The sequence below is a fragment of the Mangifera indica genome, chromosome 20, assembly GCF_011075055.1.
Source record: "Mangifera indica cultivar Alphonso chromosome 20, CATAS_Mindica_2.1, whole genome shotgun sequence".
Classification (NCBI taxonomy): domain Eukaryota; kingdom Viridiplantae; phylum Streptophyta; class Magnoliopsida; order Sapindales; family Anacardiaceae; genus Mangifera; species Mangifera indica.
Genome location: NC_058156.1, coordinates 3,162,598 through 3,184,199, shown reverse-complemented (window position 1 = coordinate 3,184,199; position 21,602 = coordinate 3,162,598). Strand labels below are relative to the sequence as shown.

The 21,602-nt window shown below is 35.1% G+C and overlaps 2 protein-coding genes across 2 annotated transcripts; both read right to left on the bottom strand.

Moving 5' to 3' along the window:
* Window positions 1-7,942: 7,942 nt before the first annotated feature.
* LOC123204475 (transcription factor MYB98-like) lies at window positions 7,943-10,401 on the bottom strand. The gene is made up of 3 exons (XM_044621145.1): window positions 9,455-10,401; window positions 9,226-9,352; window positions 7,943-8,604 (listed from the first exon to the last, which is right to left on the bottom strand). Exons 1-3 carry the CDS (start codon window positions 10,039-10,041, stop codon window positions 8,062-8,064), a joined length of 1,257 nt encoding a protein of 418 aa, XP_044477080.1. The 5' UTR covers window positions 10,042-10,401; the 3' UTR covers window positions 7,943-8,061.
* A 127-nt stretch (window positions 10,402-10,528) lies between these two features.
* Window positions 10,529-13,710, bottom strand: LOC123204477 (GDSL esterase/lipase At5g62930-like). The gene is made up of 6 exons (XM_044621147.1): window positions 13,403-13,710; window positions 13,215-13,292; window positions 12,935-13,075; window positions 12,455-12,531; window positions 11,400-11,564; window positions 10,529-10,887 (listed from the first exon to the last, which is right to left on the bottom strand). Exons 1-6 carry the CDS (start codon window positions 13,499-13,501, stop codon window positions 10,710-10,712), a joined length of 738 nt encoding a protein of 245 aa, XP_044477082.1. The 5' UTR covers window positions 13,502-13,710; the 3' UTR covers window positions 10,529-10,709.
* Window positions 13,711-21,602: the final 7,892 nt, after the last annotated feature.

Genomic DNA, 21,602 nt, shown 5'->3' with positions numbered 1-21,602 from the left:
CTGAATGTTTTACCTGAATCTTTTAAGGATGTTAAAGCTGCTATAAAATATGAGAGAGATTCTTTGTCATTGGATGAAGTTTTAGGAGCCCTAAGGTTTAAAGATTTAGAAATAAAATTTGAAAAGAAATCTATTGGGGAGGGTCTTCAGATTAGGGGCAGACAAGAAAAAAGGAATAATGCAACTAATAAGAAATTATCTAGGTCAAAATCCAGATTTAAGAAAACTTGCTGGTTATGTCATAAAAAGGGTCACTTTAAAAGAAATTGTCCAGAGAAAAAGAAGGCTCTTTCTAATAAAACTGAAAATTTAGAACTAGCAAATTTTCTTGAGGGGTATGAAAGTGCAGAAGTGTTAGTTCTTTCTGAAATAGGGTTAGATGAAGAGTGGGTAATGGACTCTGGTTGTACTTTTCATATGACTCCTAAAAAAGAATGGCTTACTGATTTAAAATATATAAATGGTGGGAAAGTCTTGATGGGCAATGATGATTCCTGTGATGTGATTGCTATTGGTAATGGAAAATTCAAAATGTTTGATGGTTCTATAAAAACTCTTGAAAATGTCAGGTTAGTGCCTAAGTTAAGAAGAAATCTGATTTCTTTTGGTTCACTTGATTTAAATGGCTTTTCATATAAATCTGAAAAAAGAGTTTTAAAAATCATGAAAGGTGCCTTAGTTGTAATGAAAGGAAAATTATCAAATAGGTTATATATATTAGAAGGTAGTGTGGTGTCTGATAATATGCATTCTGCTCATGATAATTTTGATGAAACAATCTTGTGGCATAAAAGACTTGGGCATATTAGTATGGCAGGCTTGAATGAATTGTGTAAACAAAAACTTATTGATCAAAATAAGCTTTCTGATTTAAAGTTCTGTGAAAACTGTGTGCTTGGTAAATCTCATAAATTAAAGTTTTCTACTGCCACATGTAGATCCAATGATATACTTGAGTATGTGCATTCTGATTTGTGGGGTTCCCCTCATGTTCCTGATTCATTATCTCATTCATACTATTTTATGACACTCATTGATGACTATTCTATAAGAGTATGGGTTTATTTTCTAAAACAAAAAGATGAGGCCTTTGAGTGCTTTAAAGACTGGAAAAATCTAGTTGAGAATCAAACTAATAAGAAAATTAAAGTGCTCAGAATTGATAATGGCCTTGAATATTGCAACAAACACTTTTCTGATTTTTGTAAGAAACATGAAATTCTTAGGCACAGAACATGTAGTGAAACACCATGGCAAAATGGCTTGGCTGAGAGAATGAATAGGACCATCCTAAATAAGGTTAGATGTATTCTAGCTGATTCTGGCTTAGGCAAGAAGTTTTGGGCTGAAGCTGTTGTAACTGCCTGCTATTTGATAAATAGGTCACCATCATCAGCTGTAGGCTTTAAGACCCCAATTGAAATGTGGTCTAAAAACCACCTTCTTTACATCACTTGAAACCTTTTGGATGCCTTGCCTATGTGTATGTTAGTCAAGGTAAGTTGAACCTAAGAGCTTTAAAGGCTGTCTTTCTAGGTTATCCCACAGGCACTAAGGGCTATAAACTATGGTTGTTAGAAGAGCATAAGTGTGTTATTAGTAGAAATGTTACTTTTAATGAATTGAAATTCTACAAAGATCTTTTCTCTTCAAAAGGAAAAGCTTGGCAGGTTCAGTTTGAGGTGGAGACACCTGTGTCTAAACATCATAGTAGTATAGAGTCTGCATCTCAGTCTATAGAGTCCAGTGAGGGACCTGATTTGGGTTTAGATTCAATTCGTACTTCAAAGTACGAAATCACAGACTTGAATTAGCAACTCTCACCTCAAAGTCAAGTACAGTGTCCTCATAGCCCAGAAAAACAAAACCTTTCTAACTATAAATTAACTAGAGATAGGCCAAGAAGAGAAATAAGACCACCTTCAAGATATGCTCATACTGATCTCATCTCTTATGCTTTCCAAATAGGAGACTTGATTGAGATGAGTGAACCCCTGAATTTCACCCAAGCCTGTGAAAGTAAATATAGCTCAAATTGGTTAAGAGCAATGGAAACTGAAATAGAATCTCTGAAAAGGAATAACACCTGGACACTTGTTGATAGACCATTGAAGAAAAAAGTAATTGGATGCAAGTGGGTTTTTAAAAGGAGGTCAGGTATTCCAGGAGTAGAACAACCAAGATTTAAAGCAAGGGTGGTGGCAAAAGGCTTCTCACAAAGAGAAGGGATAGATTACCATGAAGTATTTTCCCCTGTTGTGAAGCATATCTCAATAAGACTCATATTATCAGTTGTTGTGTTATTTGATATGGAACTGGAACAGATGGATGTCACAACAACATTCTTGCATGGAAATCTGGAAGAACAGATTCTGATGGAGCAATCTGAAGGCTTTGTAGAACCTGGAGCTGAAAACAAAGTCTGCTTGCTTCACAAATCTCTGTATGGGCTAAAGCAGTCTCCTAGACAATGGTACAAGAGGTTTGATGAGTTTGTTCTGTCTATTGGTTTCTTGAGATGCAATTATGATCATTATGTGTATTATTTAAAATCTGATGTTGGATGCTATGTTTACTTGCTATTGTATGTTGATGATATGCTTCTAGCTTCCAAAGATATGTCTGCTTTGATAAATTTGAAACAAATGCTGAAAACTGAATTTGTTATGAAAGATTTAGGGTCAGCAAAAAGAATATTAGGTATGGATATTGAAAGAGATAAAAGTAAGAGATCTTTATTTTTATCACAAGTAAGATACATTAAAAGAGTATTGAACATATATAATATGTCTGAATCTAAATATGTTAGTGTTCCTATGGGTGCTCATTTTAGATTAAAATCTACTGTCAGTCTATCTACTATTGAATCTGAATTTATGAATGAAATACCCTATTCAAATGCAGTAGGTAGTTTGATGTATGCAATGATTGGTTCAAGACCTGATATTGCTTATGTTATTAGCTTAGTAAGTAGATTTATGAGCAATCCTTGCAAAGATCACTGGTATGCTGTAAAATGGTTAATGAGATATCTCAAAGGTACTGCAGACCTTGGGTTATTGTTCACATCTGATCCTACTAACAGTTTACTTGTAAAAGGATTTTGTGATTCAGATTTTGTAGCTGATCTGGATAAAAGAAGATCTTTAACTGGTTATATTTTTACCTATGGTGGAAATATTGTGAGCTGGAAATGCAACTTGCAGTCTATTGTGGCATTATCCACCACTGAAACAAAATATATTGCCTTGACAGAAGCTGTGAAGGAAACTATGTGGTTGAAGGGAATTACATCTGAACTAGGTCTGAGTTCAGATATTCCTGTGATTTACAGTGATTCACAGAGTGTCATTCACCTTTCTAAAAACAGTGCATATCATAAGAGAACTAAACATATTGACGTGAGGCTTCACTTCATCAGAGATGTGTTGTCTAGCAAGCAAGTATTGATTGAGAAAATCATGACTAGTGTGAATCCAGCAGATATACTAACTAAAACTGTTCCTGTGAGCAAGTTCAAGGAAGCCTTAAACTTCCTAAAAATCTGTCAAAAACTGTGACAGAAATAAACTACAGAGAAGGTCTTTTAGTGGAATGCACTTCATCTCCAGTTTAAGCCAAGATGGAGCTATGTAGAATATGACTTAAAGGTGCTAAGGAGATTTTGGTCATTATAGAACTTATTAGGGTCTGTAATGTCATTTTGTACATGGAGGGCAGCTTAGTCCTTTCGCTGAAATGTAACCCTAAGTATATTAAGGTTGAGTGCTCATTTTTGATATAATGAGTCGACTCCCTGGTTTGTTTTGCTCTACTCCATTTTTGCGATTAGGGTTTCTGTTTTTGTTCTTTGATTTTAGTTGAGCCAAGGAAAAATCTCCTGGTTTTCTCCGATTGTGCGTGTGTCTTAAGTCTTGTAGAAGGCTTGTTAGGAGGCATTGTTTCATGGTGGATTATAATCGTGTGAGGTGTAAATCGGAGGGTATTCTATAAGTTGTAATCGCTTGTGTTCTATAGTGGATTCGACTAAGAGACTTGTCTCTGCCTTGGATGTAGGGTTTCAAATCGAAACTCGAACCAAGTATTTCTTGTGTTCTTTGTTTCTGCTCTTGTTGATTTCGTATACTGTATTATTCTATTTGATTGCTTGCTAATCTTGATAATCTTGTATGAACATTCTTAACAAACCTAATTAGATCTAACAATACCCCTATATGTCAGTATTCTCAACCTCACACACACAAATAGCCAATGGGAATATCCCACTATTGGCATCCAGTGCAACTGCAGACAAAAGAACTCTCCCAAAATGACCATTGAGATGGCAACCATCTACTCCTACAAAATGAAGACATCTCTCAATAAATCCCCTTTTTTGTGCTGCAAAGCTCACAAAAAACTTATGGAATGTTGGAGTTGATGAGATTTCTTTCCTAATGACTTTCAAAACAACCTTTGAACTAGGATTACTAACTAACAAAATGTTACAATACCCAAACAACCAATTGAATGAGTCAGAGTGCTCCTTTATTGACATCCCAATTGCAATTTTCTTAGCCCTATATAGCTTTTTACTGTTAATCTTAAAAAAATGATCCCTTTCCAGTTGGTCAGCCAAAGGCTTAATGGTTGACCTTCTTTACGACCGAATAAAACACCCCATTTTCTGTGCTATCCAATAAGCAGTAGCTGCTGAGTTGTTCTAAACCCTCAAACAAGTGTGTGTGTACTCATATATTCTTATTTGGAAAGACTGCTGATCCATCATCACGGCTGCATACAAATGGTATGGATAACCCTCTGTTGCACAAACTAATTTGATTCTCCTCCTTTCATTATATATCTTTCTCAATTCGAAGCCCCTGTCAACTGTGTAATCTCTTAAAACCTCCTTAAAATAATCCACACTTTCAAAAATTTGTCCCACCTCAAAATTAACTTTCCCATCTACACCATATGTGAATGCTTTTCCTTTTATAAACCTAGACAACCTTGTAGTAGCATCACATTCAGAACTCAATGAATCATAACTTTCATCTCTACTGCCTTCTTCACCATTAGATAGACCCCCAGCTGTCTCATTGTTCACACCTTTAACTGTCTCTTCATCTGAACTGTGAACAGGTACTGTAGGTGTATCTTCATTTATATTTTCCATATCATCATTAACATCGTTAAACTGTGCATCTTCATGGGAGACATCGCTCCAATGACAGTCATTGTCACTACATTCAATATAAGAGATTTCTCCTTCATACTCATCAGATCCATTACTCTAATTAGATGGTTGTTGGAGAGACTGTTCTGATGGCTGTCCATGGTGCTGTGAAGGATGGGGAGGCTGTTGTGAGGGTTGTGGTAGTTGGGTAGGTTGCTGTGAGGGTTAAAGTGGCTGTTGTGAGGCTTCTGCACTCTACTGTGAGGGTTGGGGTGGCTGCTGTTCAAGTGGCAAAGGAGTCATATTTCTAACTGTCATAATTGGAAGGAATTCTACAAACATGTCAATATCTTTCAGCCCAGCCCTACCATACTCTTCAAACATATGACAAATATCTTCATCACAGTGTATAATATATCTCCCCACCCCATTAGGCTTTTTTGCTTGAACCTTTATTTTCTCCTCCAAATACAACTCCATTATTTCATCTTCATTGGCTATACAGTTTTTCAAGTCTTTGATGAAGACAATATAGCTATACTTATCTGAATCAACATTGTGAATTTCACACGGAATACCACAGGCATCGAATCGTAAATTAAATCGCATCGTGGGCAACATCTTATGTGTGACATATCCCCAATATACTAAATATTGCATGTTCAGTATGAATACATTAATCAACATGCATGTTCATCCATTAAACAACATCCATTAACCAAATAATGTATGTTCACAACCATCAAACATAATATTAAAGCATCTAACAGTATATAGGTGAGCATGTTACAGCAAGCATGACAGAATGTAAACAGCATGCAACTAGGTGAACTGTTCAGCCATCATGTGATCAGAATGAAGTGACAATGTAAACATGCAATTTGCAAAGAACCAGCAAACATCAAACAACACACATCTATTTACATTATTGGTACAGGGCGTTGTTAAACCAGGAGACTTGAAGGTATTACCCCTTCCTGTCGCGCCAGTAGCACTGCACTCCTGGATGTCCAGCCAATATACCAAATAATGCATATTCACAACCCCTCAAACAATATTCCAACATACAATTGATTAACAGTATACATGCTCAATTCATATGTTATAATACATTATATAAGCATGTTACAATAAGCATGAAAGTATGTAATACAATTTGCACATATGTATTACATGTTAACAGTATGAATATATTATACAGTAGGCAATATACATATAACCATATATACTATAACAGTAAGCATATAACAACTCCTCATGTAAGCATATCTAATCCGTAATCAATCATATTATTAATATAAGTAAGCTTATTCAATAGCAAAGAACCCTAATCCGAAGTTTTATTTACAATCAACAGTTAATTAAAAACATCAGATCCATCAGTCCACATAAAAACTACATATACAGGATAAACCTTAAAACACCTATCTCGAACTACCCCATTTTTCATGTAAAGCAACAAAATAGTTAAACAATCCGATGAAGAAAAACAAACCCTACGTACACAACAGTACTTAGGGAAGCATGCAAAACCCACACGTAAAATTGTTAGGTCTACTATATACGTAAAATGAATCACCATAGCATTAACCCTAAACTAACATAGCAGAAAAATCATAAAACCAACCATTTAACATAAACAAACACCAACACATTTAGTCTTTTTTACCAACACACCAGACCATTATAAACGATATAACGTTGAAACACTGTGAATGAAACAACGAGACATGGACAAATCAAACCTCGAGGCCAAAGAACTTCTACAGCCCTTGGTTGGTGTACTCTTCGTTGTCGCTACTGCTTCAAACAACACGAAAAACCACTATCGTTGTCGTAGGCTCAAAGGCAATAGCAAAAAACCTTTCACGTTGAAGTTGTTCGAAACACTACTTCGTTCACTCTTGAAGACGTTGTCGTTATTGTCGTCGTCAACGTTTTGTAGTCGCCGTTGGCTGTTGTCAGTTTTTGGAACTCACAAGACCCTCACACTTCAGAGAATTAACAGAAGGCAACACAGTTGTTTGAGAACGAAATGAAACCCTTCGTTCTCTTTCCCTCGTTCAAAATGGCGTTTCAAATAACCAGGCCATGCGTCGCTTTTTCATTCGCTCTCAATCTAATAAAAAATTATTTTTTCCATTGATATTTATTCAAAATCCGGTTAAATGACAAAAACGCCCCAACATGTGTCCATATTTGATTGACTTACCAATTTTGAAATTCCCCATAGCCGTTGATTTGAAATCAGTGCGCATTTATTTCTCTGCAGGCGCTGCGTACAGGCGCACCGAAATGTGCCGCCTCATCGTTTTAAAATCGGCGCCATATTCTTTAACCTTCTATGTGTCCTCATTTCCTTTTGCCACATCATCCATCACAAACATATCGCCGATTATTTCGCTTCAACTCGCCAAATAAATCTTCCTTCCACCATAAGCTTCGCCACGCGTCGAGCATTAGTGGATGCCGTGCGACAAAAAAGTCGGCCGCATTTAATTTTTACAGAAAATTGTTTAATAAACAATTTTTTATTCTTCCCCTTTTATAAAAACGACATAACATTCGATTACTAAAATACCCCTTCACTCAAACAGATTCTTGTAACATTAACGGCTCATGGGTGGGAAAAGTGGATTTTCATTTGCCATGGGTGGCATTTTAAGAACGCATCAAAAGATGGGTGGGAAATAGTCCTTTGCCCTATTATATTATTAAAATTACAAAATGCGATGATGCATGCAATTTTCATACCCCTATAATTTTATTACAATTATTTATTATTTTTATCCTCATTTGATCACTAAATTTCACAAGACATCTCCATTTCAAGACTCTTACCAATTTCCGGCTTTCGTATGGTCAAAGATATCTGTTACATATGTGTACTGGTTTCTCAGTCTTTACAGATTATTAGCTTCAGCAATCATCTCCACCAAATCCAGGTCCTTCTTCACTTGATATTCCGTGTCTATTAATGGCAACTCCATTTCAAGACTTTTCTTATCAGCATCAACAGGAGCACAAGACACCTGCTTAATAAGAGAATCAATGCTACAGCTGTCTTCAAAGAACTTGTCTTCATCAAAGTCAAAATCCGGGACTTCATCAAAATCAAAATCCGGGACCAAGTGGTCACTCAAGCAGAAGTCATCATCGGCAGGTGTCTTCTCTGGTACTAACTTGGAGGAAGTTTTCGCCTGATGTTTGGTGGAGGTTGAAGTAAAATTTAAGGTCTTAATATAATCTTGCAGAAGGGAGGTTGTCTGGTTTTTTGAACGACATTTTCGCTTGGAGAATTGCCTTCTCTTGGTTGCATTCCAGTGGTTTTTGATAGAGTTTTCTGTTCTTCCAGGCAACCTCTTTGCTATTTCTGCCCATTTGTTTCCTATCTCTGCATGCGCCTCTATTAGCGCCTTATCCTCTTCTTCACTCCAAGTATCCTTCTGCATGTATACGTTAAAAACATGAAAAAAGAAAAAAAAAATTGCAGGAAGGTATGTAATATGAACGAGTGTTCTACGAGTTTTCAGTTTTGCAACATCATTCAAGTTAGTGCTTATAACTAATCTGTCATTCAAAACAAGTAAGAAGGGAACGTATTAGACACTATTCTCCATGATCATAAGACTGATTGGAGGTAGAGGAATTGATCCATCAAAAGGGTCAAATTTGTTCATAGCTTCCAATGCCATATGAACAACATGATTATCAGAGTGGTGCAACAATATTGGGAAGAATCATGAGATTTTGTTGTGCTATCAACTATGGAGGTTTGAGAACTTGTTGTAGTCACGGCTAACCAAAAATATTACGAGAAGAAAGGAGAGAGCCCCTCCTCTGATACCATGTTACAAATGAAAGAAAGTAAACTGGATAATCATTTATTTAGGAAAGAACATCCATGACAATGCAATACAAAAGAAATATAGATATTCTGTGTTAAACTAGTGTTATGTACACGAAAAATTAAGTTATTGAATCTCATAATTAGTACAGGTTTAATCTCATAATTTGTGTATTAATCAATCCTATGATCACATAGAATAATGTGTAATAATGCAAACCTTGATATCAGGCCGCAGATGATTATGCCATCTTTCTCTGCACTGCTTGCCGATTCTTCCAGGCAACATCTGCGCAATATGAGACCATTTTTTCATGCCATGCTGTTCAACCAGTCTAATCAAGAGCCTACGGAGATGAATCCATAACACAACCATAAAAAAAAACAATTAGAAGAAATCGAGACTGGTGCCGAGCATACATAAATTTTATGTAACTGAAACACTTTACCTGTCTTCATCAATTGTCCATTGCCCCTTCACTACTTTGTATTTCTTACCAGCTTTCAGTGACCTTGTCGAAAGATAGGCCTTACTATTAATCGTATCCATGTTAGCTTTCTTATAGTAACTAGCAATATCATCTGCACTTACGCATGAAACTTCATCTGATCCTGCAAAATTCACGGGTTTTATTTCTTGATAACTTATTGGCATGCGGCTCTGACTGGATCCCGTAATATCAACCAGCTGAGGATTTATAACTTGATGATGCTCCAAGGATCCTCCACTGTGAAAATTATCAGCAAATGGATTACACTCATAAACATCAAAGTTTGATAATGAGCAAGGATATGCAGCAGAGAAAGCTTCCAAAGAGTCCAAATATGGAGTCTGGACTCCAAACATAGGATTTGAGGAACACCCATTTGCTCGAAAATGGGTATCAAGATGGTGAAAATCTTGAAGGTAGCCTTTGGAAGAAGGTCCTTCATCAAAAGGAATCTCAGTTTTTATGCAGGGTTTCATGTATTTTTCATGAAAGAAGAACAGTGGGGCATGATTTTGCTTTAGGTGTGTATCAGTTTCAAGCTCCATGAAAAGAAAGCATGCTTTGAGCGTTCTGAAATTGTCACCTTTGTGCTCCTTAATATGTGAGCAAGAGAATGCATTACTTTCCTTTTCATTTTACAATTATGGCCATTAAGCTCTTTTTCTTTTTTAATTTACAAATATTCTTTAATGTCTGATTAGAATAAATTAATTCCCGGACCTTGGCACTTGACAGTTAATATTCTTGATAACTAGATATTAAAAGTGAATTAGTGGTTAAAAAAATATAACTGAAATGGATTAAATTTGCTTCTCTCTCTCTTATTCCCACATTGATATCAAATTTAGACTCTCATTTTTATATTAGAGAATGAAACACAATTATAACCAAATTAATATGCATTAATGACAACTTAAATAGAGGAAGAATGGTCAGAGTAACAGTAGGCATTTTCTCTTCTTTAATCACTATAAATAAATAAGCTTTGATTATGCTAACTTAAAGCAAGAACAAGAGAAACCAGACTTCCTGTTTCACAAAATTCCCGATTTTATATTTTAAGTGCTCTTAAATACAGAGCGCATGTCAGCATCTGATAAAATAGGCAAAAGGCCAACACTGTTTCATTTGGCATGACTAGGAAAAAGCAGTCCAAATCTTTTCATCAAATAGAAAAATTAAAAGAGAGAACAAATTTCCAAGCCTGTCTTGACTAGAATTCAGCAGGGCATTGCAGTTGGAAAGCTTTCTCAGGGTGTTTTCCATCAATTACTGAGTGGTGAGGAAAATCATATGGCATTTGTTCAGGAGAAAACCATGCTTCTTTTAGAACTCTCACAACTTCTTGGTGAACCACTGCATTGCCTTCTGACTTAAGGTGCAACCCATCACTGTTGTTGAAAAAAAAAAAAAAAAGAGAAGAATTTTTATCTTGCACATGATTTTCTTTGCCACCATTAAGGTGTTTATACTCTCCAAGAAACATTGGGCTGCCAACAATGAATCCCCTGATCAAATTCTTCAATCAAAAGCCTCATCATTTGAGTACACCTTTTCTAAAAAGAGCAACGCTATATGCACCTAGTTTTGAGTATCCAATTGAGTATCTAGATGATATGTCATTTTGTGATTGGGTGTTAATCTATCTTAATTCAAAATCACTCAATCACATGATAAGACATCATTTAGGTATCCAATTAAATATTCAAAACTGGTGCACTTAGTTTTATTGTTCTGAAAAGGATCAACAGACAGAAGCTACTTCCATTCAATTCATTCGGACTATTGCAGTAGTTAGACTAAGCTTGGTTAACACAAGAAAATACTATTTGCTTGGAAAAACCTGTTGACTTACTTTTTCACAGAACCATACATTCTAGAAGAAGTTTTTTATATCACAAACCTGAGGAATTTTTTCTGCCAACCTTCTGTTTCCTGCATCTTGGACCACAGATCAATGGCAGGGATACCCAGACCTTTTGCCAGTTCAACACAATGTCTAGCATAAACTCCAGCCATTTCATTTGTCCTCTCAGGCTCTTTCATAGCTTTCTCACCATAAACGGATCTGCAAGACATCATTATTACAGACATAACCAACACATCACAGTAAATAATGTTATAGTAACAAATTTTACTACTAAAAATTAATTGAGGACTTATAATTTTGTGACTCAGGAGGCCAAGATTTGAAACTGTGTCAATCATATGTATTTTCTGCCACCAGGATTTCAAATAGCAGCAACACAGAAGAGGAAACAATGAAACATAGTATCCATAAGATCTAATTTCAGATTTAGATTACTCCATCCCTCAATTTTTTAAAGTTTTGGTTTAAGGCTTTTTCATGCAAACAACAAAAAACCTCTTTGCTACAGGACCTCAAACAAAGGACAATATTAGTCCTCTCTCCAGAGTGAATCTAGCTTTTGGAGTGTAAAACCATGATTGTCTAAGTACATATAGAATGGTGAAAAAGATTACATCTAAACAAGTTATGAATATTGAATGGTGAAAAAGTGCAAGATATCAAAAACACTGTGCAGCAAAACAAAGTGAAAAAATGCCAGAAACAACAATATAGACACAAGGCAAACGAAATTTTTAGACATGAATAGGGCTTATTAACAATATAAAATTAGGGAGATAAGATCTCAAATCTTCATCTAGTTCCATGGTAAGAAATCCAGTTAAAAAAACATAGCATAACTTCTCCACTTTTGAATATATACCAATATTTATACAGCCAATTACCATAACTAGTAAATAACTAGGCTCTGCCATACCATGGTAAAACCAAGGCATCAACTCTCACAGTCTATCTACCATTAGTGGATAGTTGCCTCTCACTGTCTATCTATAATTAGACGTTTGCTGGGTGAATAGATTGGGTACATGTGCGTGTTTATGTTTCACTTTCATAAGCGTTTGTTAATATAAGGGGAAGCACTATCATACTGTGCATATGCTTTACGCCCTTCCTCATCAATTGGTGGTGGAGTAATAAGCACAACTAGCATCGTGGGGGAGACTTCCTGCAATGAGAATCACCATATAAAATGATACACATCTAGCGACTGAAATCATACTTGTCTAAAACCAGTTAAAGCGTATACACCAAACTCTTAAGAATGAATTAGAGCATCTTGTCTAAAACCAGATAAAACGTATACACCAAACTCTTATGAATAAATTAGAGCATCGCAACATGCCAAGATAAATTACTTATCAGAACATGAGTTAGGAAACGAAGGCATCAATCATAGGATGCACTTATCTATTGTTCAGAAGATATAAAATACAGAATACAACACAGTCAAGAAGGATAAACCCAAATGACTGCAGCCTCTAGTAAAGGACAAGCAAATACGTTAACAAAACCACAATCTAATAAATAGATTGCATAATTATTTAAAAAACAAAATTCTAAATTTGAACCTTCAAATGCTGAACCATTTTTCTGAGATTGTTCTTGTATTCTTCCACGGGAACATGCTGCCTTTCACTCGTTCTCCCAAGAAGGGCTGCATCATTAGCCCCAAAGAAAATTGTGGTGACGGCTGGAGGTATTTTATTGTGCTACAACAATATCAAGGAACAAAAAGTGCCTCGATTTAGAATTAACCCACGAAAACAACCAGTGCTTACAAGAAACCAAACCCATTTGGCGTCTTAAAGCATGAAATTATATTGACAACGAAAAAGAATAATGAATTACCAGAGGGAAAATGTGACATAACAAGAACAATGCCCATCTAGTATTGTAGCCACCATAGCCACGAACTAATACATCAGCCTATATAAATCAAGAAAGCAAACAGAAATCCAGTTGAAGAAACTAGAAAATAATTACTGAGTATATTAGAAAAAGACTAGGGAAAAAGTACGATTAAAGAAATGTAAAACCTTGCGAGAGTAAGTGTCAGCAAGAGAAGAACCCCAACCACCTGATCCGAAAGATTGCTCCGTTATTGAATCTCCAAATAACACTATTTGTGGCCTCATTTTTCGTCAAGTTTAAGTGCGCTTGGAGCCTACTGGCTATAGAGCTTAGATCTTGAGAAGAAACGCGTTGCAATGCACAACGACAGAGTCTCGCGCCCACCGGTGGCTTTAGGTAGGGTCAAGGAGGGTCACCCTCCCTGACTTCTCAGCGAAAAATAATCCACAAATTTAGAAAAATTTAAGTTGGCCCTCCTTAAATTTTTTAAAAAATCCATAATTTATGTGTGGTTTAATAAATTTATTGGTAGATGAATGAGAACTTAATTGTTTATAAGAGTGGGAATGAATTATATTGGACTTAAACATCTTTTGATTTGAGTTTGATTCAAATAAAAAATAGTTTCATTCCAGTTTGACTTGAATTTGTCAAACTAAAATTTAAAGTGGCTTGAGATTAGTTTTAAAAAAAATGATTTGACTTGATTCGATTCAGCTTAAATTTATTATTTGAGTTAGTGGATCAGATTCATGATTTGAGTTTGTAGCTTATTTACAAAACAACATTGTTTTACCTATTATTTTGAAAAAATAATGTCATTTTGTCAATAAACTATAAACTTGAATAACGAATTTAAACCACAAATTTAAGTCGTTGATTTGAATCATGAATTTATATCGAACTTAAGCCACAAATCCAAACTACATATTTGAGTTATGAATTCAAGTCAAACTTAAGTTGAATACCAAAACTCGAGTTTGGCTCAATTTACAAAACAAGATATTTCTATTTGAATTTGGTTTGAATTCGAACTATACAAATTTGAGTCAAACAGAACCGAACCAATTTTTGAGACTAAGCTAACTTGATTTGGATCTAACTCTAATTGTTTATATAGAAAATGATGTATTTAATAGTATTTGATAATAAAATCACTTCACAATATTCTCAAAAAATGAAATTATATCAATGACAATTATAAAAATATTGGTTAATGAATATGTAGCAACCCTTTCTAGATATATATACCTTGATAGAAATATACCAAAACAGAGTTGCACAACTAAACTATTTAAAAACTTTAATGTATGATTATAAGTATAAAACATGCAAAAAGATGGTATAATAAAAAATAATTGTTTTATTAATTAAACTTATAAGATAATAATAATTGTCTGAAAATCTTTGTTATAAAATAACTGAATAACTCCTAAGTAACTCAATGTGTCAAAAAATAATGATAATAATAATAAAGATAATTCAATATCTATCAATATTGGAATGATATAAGCACCCCTCTCCTCGTGCAGCTGCTTGTTGGATCACTGGATCTCTACCTGTTCGGTTACTCACCTCTACTTGCAAAACATACAAAGGAAATGCGTGAGTAAAACTTAATAAGTTGAGACCTTTCGACATCCACATCGTTCACGTTTGGAAAGCCATACACGATCATGTATCTTATACCACACAACTGTGCATTTTTTTCCTCAGAATAAGCACAAGATCTTTGGACTTTCAAAATTTCTGAAATGATACACTAGTGTATATAAAGCCACACACGATCGTGTGTCGTGATTTGAAAATCGTGTCATAGGGTTTCCATATTTTTTTTACTGCAAATCCAACAAGATTACTTCTTTTAAGACATACAAAAGTCTCTACACACCTAAACATGATATTCATACAATTTATTTAATCAAAGTACACATACATGGCTTTAAAGCATCAATTAAGCCAAAACATATAACATTCATACAATCAAGAGATTAGACATGCAAATAATTCTTCATTTTTGCATATAACATTAGTTTCATCAACTAAATCATCGCTACTATATCTAAACACCTCTAGATCATATATATAACAAAACATTCCTAAGATTACATGCTCAAACAAGAGAAGCCGCTCCACTTGCTTGGATTCTAATGACAAAGACTCTTTTACGCAGCTACAATGATTTTGATGATTGGTGGTGACTCCTCAAGCGACCACAGACTCCTCTCTCACATTTTTTCAATTTTTAAGCGACTAAAAAGTAAAAAAAATATGTGAAAATTAGAGTTGACTATGTTTTTATTTTATCCTTAAAATGTGATACACGAGAGTGTATGGACTATACACAGCCATGTGTCTAACTATATAATTAAGGTAACTTCTTGTTTGGTCATGATCACAATCTGGTCCAAAAGTTTAACTTTTTGCTGACCATACATAACCATGTATATCTCCATACACAGGTATATACTACTGAAATTCAAAAGTCATAGAATTTAAAACTATGAAAAAGACTGGAATGCTTTTGGGTTTACCTATGGGTGTTATAATCCTCCCCCTAAATATGAATTTTATCCTCGAACAGATGTGGGAATCTCTGTTGCATATCTTTCTCAACCTCTCATGTGGCTTTCTTAACTCAATGATTCCTCTAAAGGACTTTTACTAGGGGAATTTGCTTAGGTATGAACTCCTTAACTCGTCTATCTAATATTTGAACTAACAACTCCTCATAGACCAGATTATCCTCGAGCTTGACATTCTCAACACTGAGCACATGGGTGGGATCATTGATATACTTACATAACACTGATACATAGAACATATTATGAATGCGATCCATGCTCATGGGTAGTACAAGTCGGTAAGTGACCTTACTTATAGGCTCTGATACCTCAAAGGGTCCCATAAATCTCGACACTAACTTGCCTTTCCTACCAAATCTCATAACATGCTTGTAGGGGGCTATTTTGACAAATACCTTATCACCCACTTGAAACTCAAGATCATGCCTCTTCTAATATGTATAACTCTTTTGACACTCTTGGGCTTACTTTATCCTTTCTTTAATCAACCTCATATCCTCAATCATTCTTTGGGTCAGCTCAGGTCCCAATGACTAAGCTAAGACATCTCTCTCTCCTATCTCATCTCAATGTAACGGTGATAGACATCTCTTGCTATATAAAGTCTCATAAGGAGTCATCTTGATGATTATCTAGTAATTATAAACAAACTTCGTCAATGAAAAAACATCAATCCAAATCCTTCCTTTGTCTAGGCAACAAACTCTCAACATCTCCTCAATCACTTGATTGACTTTTTTAGTTTATCCATAAGTTTGGGGATGATATATTGTGCTGAATTTCAATCTTGTACCCAAGAACTTCTGTATACTCTACCAAAATGCTGAGACAAATTTGGTGTCTCAATCTAATACTATCATCCTAGGTACTCCATAAAGTCTGACAATCTCTCTCATATAGATATGATCCGGCTGATCCATACTTATAGTGTCTCTGACTATTATGAAATGTGTCAATTTGGTCAATCGATCCACTATAACTTATAATGCATTATAGCCACCTCTAACCTTCAGCAATCTAACCACAAAATCTATCGATATGTGCCTCTACTTCCATTCAAGAATGCTAAGGGGCTGTAAAAGTCCAAATGGCCTCTAATGTTTAACATTAACTTGCTAACATATAAGACACTTAGTCATACAGTCTGTAATGTCTTTCTTCATTCCTAGCTACCAGAACATCTTCTTCAAATCTTGATATATATTTACACTCCTAGATGGGTCATGTAAAAGGATTATGTGCCTCTGCTAGGATGTCTTCTACCATACTGAACTTAGTCTCAGTATTCCCTACCATCTTTTATCTAATCTAAGCACATCTTTCATCTAAAGTTTGAGCTATATGAATCTCATCCATAAAGGTCAACTGAATCTAAAGACTTATCAACTGCCTAGTGATTACCTCTATCTGCTCTTTCACTAACTCTTATTATAAATCATAGTGAACGGTAATTTGTAATAGGAACACTTTCCTGATCAAAACATCTACAACTACATTGGCCTTACCTGGGTTGTACTTAATCTCATATTTATATTCTTTTACCAACTTCAACCACCGTCTTTATCTCATATTCAGTTTCTTTTGGGTGAAAAAATATTTGAGGCTTTTGTGATACATGTAAATGTTACTTTTTACCCCATATAGGTAGTGTCATCATATCTTAAGTGCAAACACTACAGTTTCCAACTCAAAATTATGAATGGGGTATCTAGTTTTACACTCCTTCAACTGATGGGAAGCAGAAGCTTATCACCTTCCCTTTTTACATTAGTATTGCTTCTAAACCCTGATGTGAGGTATTTGTATATAAATCATAGTCATCGCTCTTCTCTAACAAGACAAGGATAGGAGTTGAAGTCAATCTTTTTTTTAATTCTTAGATACCCTACTCTAGCATTACCTCAATTTTGTGAATATCCTGCTAACTTAACGAATCCCTTAACAAATTGTCTGTAATAGTCTGCCAATCCTAGAAAACTATTGACCTCCTTAGCTATGTTAAGTCTCTGCCACTCTAGCACTGTCTCAATTTTGCTAAAGTCTATTAATATGTCATCTACTGAAACCACATGACCCAAAAATGTTACTTTATCTAACCAAAACTCACATCTCGAAAACTTTGTGAACAACTACCTCTTTTTTAATCTCTAAAGCACAAATCTCAAGTGCTACCCATTCTCGAGTTCTAAAATAGACTAGGATGTCATTAATGAACACCACTAAAAACTTATCTAAACAATCTTGGAACATCTTATTCGTGAGGTTCATAAATATTATCAGAGTATTGGTCAATCTAAAAGGCATGACCATAAACTCATAATGTCTATATGTGGTTTTAAAAGTAGTCTTTGATATATCTTACTTTGCTATTCTGACATAATGATACCCTGAGCTCAAATGTATCTTAGAGAACATTGAAACACTTTTGAGTTGGTTGAACAAATCATTAATTCTCGATAGTGGGTACTTATTCTTCACTATTTCCTTATTCAATTCTCTATAATCAATACACATTCTCATCGATCCATCTTTCTTTTTTACGGTGAGGATTGGTGCACCCATAGTGAATGGTATGGTCTGATGAATCCACTATCTAGTAGTTCTTGTAATTGTTTCTTTAGTTCTTGCAATTTTGTTAGGGCCATTATGTAGAAGGCTTTAGAAATTAGTGTTATTTCCAAGGTTAACTCGATGCTAAACTCTACCTTCTTCTTTAATACTAACCCTAAAAGGCTAAAAGGGAATATATCTAGAAACTCTTACACAACTAAAGCATTTTTTATACTTGAAGCTATCTCAGATGATTTCTGAATCACGTGCACTAAATATGTCATACACCTTTTACTCAATATTTTCTTAGCCTTGATACTACTAATCATCATATTGAGGATTCGACCCTCTCTAAATGTGAACCGTTGACCATCATCTATATTGAATCTAACTTTTTTCTTTCTATCGTCTATTTCAACTTCGTATCTATTGAGGAAGTCCATGCCCAATATCACATTGAAATTTGGCATGTCCATTATTGTCAAGCCCACGACCATTGTGTGGCATCTGAGGAAGACAATCTCCCTTACCAATATTAAACTACTGTGAACTTGATCCCCATATGGTATCTTTATTTTGATTTGGGAAACAACTGAAGGCTCCAGTCATAATCTCTCAACTATGCCTTTAGAAATAAAACAATGTGTGACACCAAAGTCAATTAAAGCATATAAAAGGCAATTATGAAATAGTAACTGACTCGTCAAAGTTGTAGGGTTAGTATTTGCCTATGTCTAAGTAGCTGCAAATACTCAGGCTTATCATCCCTTAACTGTCTGCTTTATTGGGGCTAACAATGTTGTTGAGGTTGTGTACTGCTTAACAAAGTGTCTTAGCTGATCATATCTGTAACACTCCTTATGTTTAACTAAACACTCATCAGTGTGTCTCTTACCACATCTATGACATGTAATGGAATCATTATGTCCGAGTTACTCCTTTTTTCTTTGTTTTTTACCCTTCCAGTTCTTTTTATTTTTAGTTTAGAAGGGCTTCTTGTCTCTGTTATCTTTACAAGGACCATCTCTATTGTCTCCCTCTTGGTTACCACTAATAGACAACTAACTCTATCTCTATATCGAGCTAGTAGTGTAGGTTTCACTAATAACTCTCTGTCCTTAGCCATACATTGTCTTATGGTCTCAGATCTCAATGCTCGACTGAAGGCCTCTAAAAAGGTCATGGGAGGATTATCTCCTATCATCACATCTTTGGTTATATCTGGTCTCAACCTTCTTATAAATACATCCAACTTGCCTATCTCTGAACTAGCCATGCCAAGAGCATACTTGGCCAATAAGTTCAGCTTAATCGAGAACTCTCTAACCAACATATTCTTTTACCTCAAATGGAGGAACTCTTCGGTCTTCACACCATGACATCAACTGAAACACACTCTAACTCAAAGGCCTATCTAAAGTCTACTTATGACATCTCTAAAACTCGATAGGTCTCACACAACATTTGTCACCAAATCTTTATATCATCTCTTGGCAAAAGGCTGACATACTGGATCTTATTAGTATTTAATATTAAGTAGATCCTCATGACGTCTTTTACTACCTCTAAGCACTTTTCGATTGGTAGTCTCTCTGACATTGCACTGCCTCTAAAATCTAGGGGTTGATGATCACTAAACATGTTGTAAATATGATGCACTCATTTTACTCTACTAGGAGGGTACCTTTGTATCTAACTACTGCTCTTGCAATAGCGGGGCCTGGGTTGGATACCCCATACTTGCTAACACCATTCTGTTCTACCTTAGAACCTTCTCTATAATTTGGTGGATGACAACACTATCAATAAAAGGTGCAAACTAGAACGTTAGGTGCCTGTCCCTGAGCTTTTGCTTGTCTCCTCTCTCGGATAAAGACCTCTGGGCATCTCTGATTAATCTCCTAGATCTCCTCATTCTGAAATCACAGTAACCTTTAGGCAAATATTACTTTTAATCTAAAAGTAGTATATTATACTTACAACGATAAGCATACAAAGGCAGTCAACGCTACACGAGGGGTTACTTTTTTACTTAACTCTATATGCATTTTTTAAACATAAACTTTTCACCTTTTTAGGTACCAAATCATACTTTAATAGCAAAAACATAACACCTCTCTTTAGATACATACCCCTAATAGGAATATACCAAAAGAAACGTGTTCAACTAAACTATTTAAAAACTTTAATGCATGATCATAAGTATAAAATGTGCAAAAAAGTTATGTAATAAAAAATAACTGTTTTATTAATCAAACTTATAAGATAATAATTGTCTGAAAATCTCTGTTATAAAATAACTGAATAACTCTTGAGTAACTTAATGTGTCATAAAATAAGGATAATACTAATAAAGATAACTAAATGTTTGCCAATACTAAAATGGCATAGGTGCCCTTTTTCTCATGCAGCTTCTCGTTGGACCACTAGATCCCCGTTTGCCTTACTACTTACCTCTATCCGCAAGTTACACAAAGGAAACGCTTGAGTAAAACTCAATAAGTGGAAACCTTTTGATATCCATGACTATTAAATTATCTTGCGATAATACTAACATCTCATTTGTAAGCTAACCATTATCACACTATGACACCTTGGTGCCTTGACATAGGTTATCCATTAAAGCCACATAGACCCAAGCTGGAATCGACCTATTTGGTGCCCTAATAAAAGCTACTATAATGTTTTACGCATATGTCAAATGACCTATTGGGTTATCTTATTAAGACACTCTGACCACACGGGAAAATCTCTAATAGCAGTTTCTTCCCTTATCATATAAGATGATTGAAACTGTTGACTAACCATCCAAATATGGCCTTTACCTCAGGTACATATGTGGTGCATCTCGTTGATCATGTGAGAAATATCTAAAAGCCATATCCTTACCATGTACACCTAAACTGAACTGGGTGGTTATGTCTCTTGGCATTGAATGCACGATGCATCTCATGGGTATCTAACCTTTTTGCTCTTACAAATATCATCATTTATGCACATAGCTAGTGACTATCTAGTTGTGCCACACTAGCCTTAAGGTTACTAACTTTTCGATTTGAATTTGACTCGATCTGAGTTTGTCATCGTCCATACAGTAAGACACCTCATTTATGTCTTTCTTGAATTTTTTATCCTTTATTAGTTTGTTAATTCTTTTTATATAACTTTCCCTTCTTATGTACATAACCAAGGTGAATAATCTTCTTTTGTTTTTGTTTAGGGGTACACAATTATGTGTTTGTCATCCCAT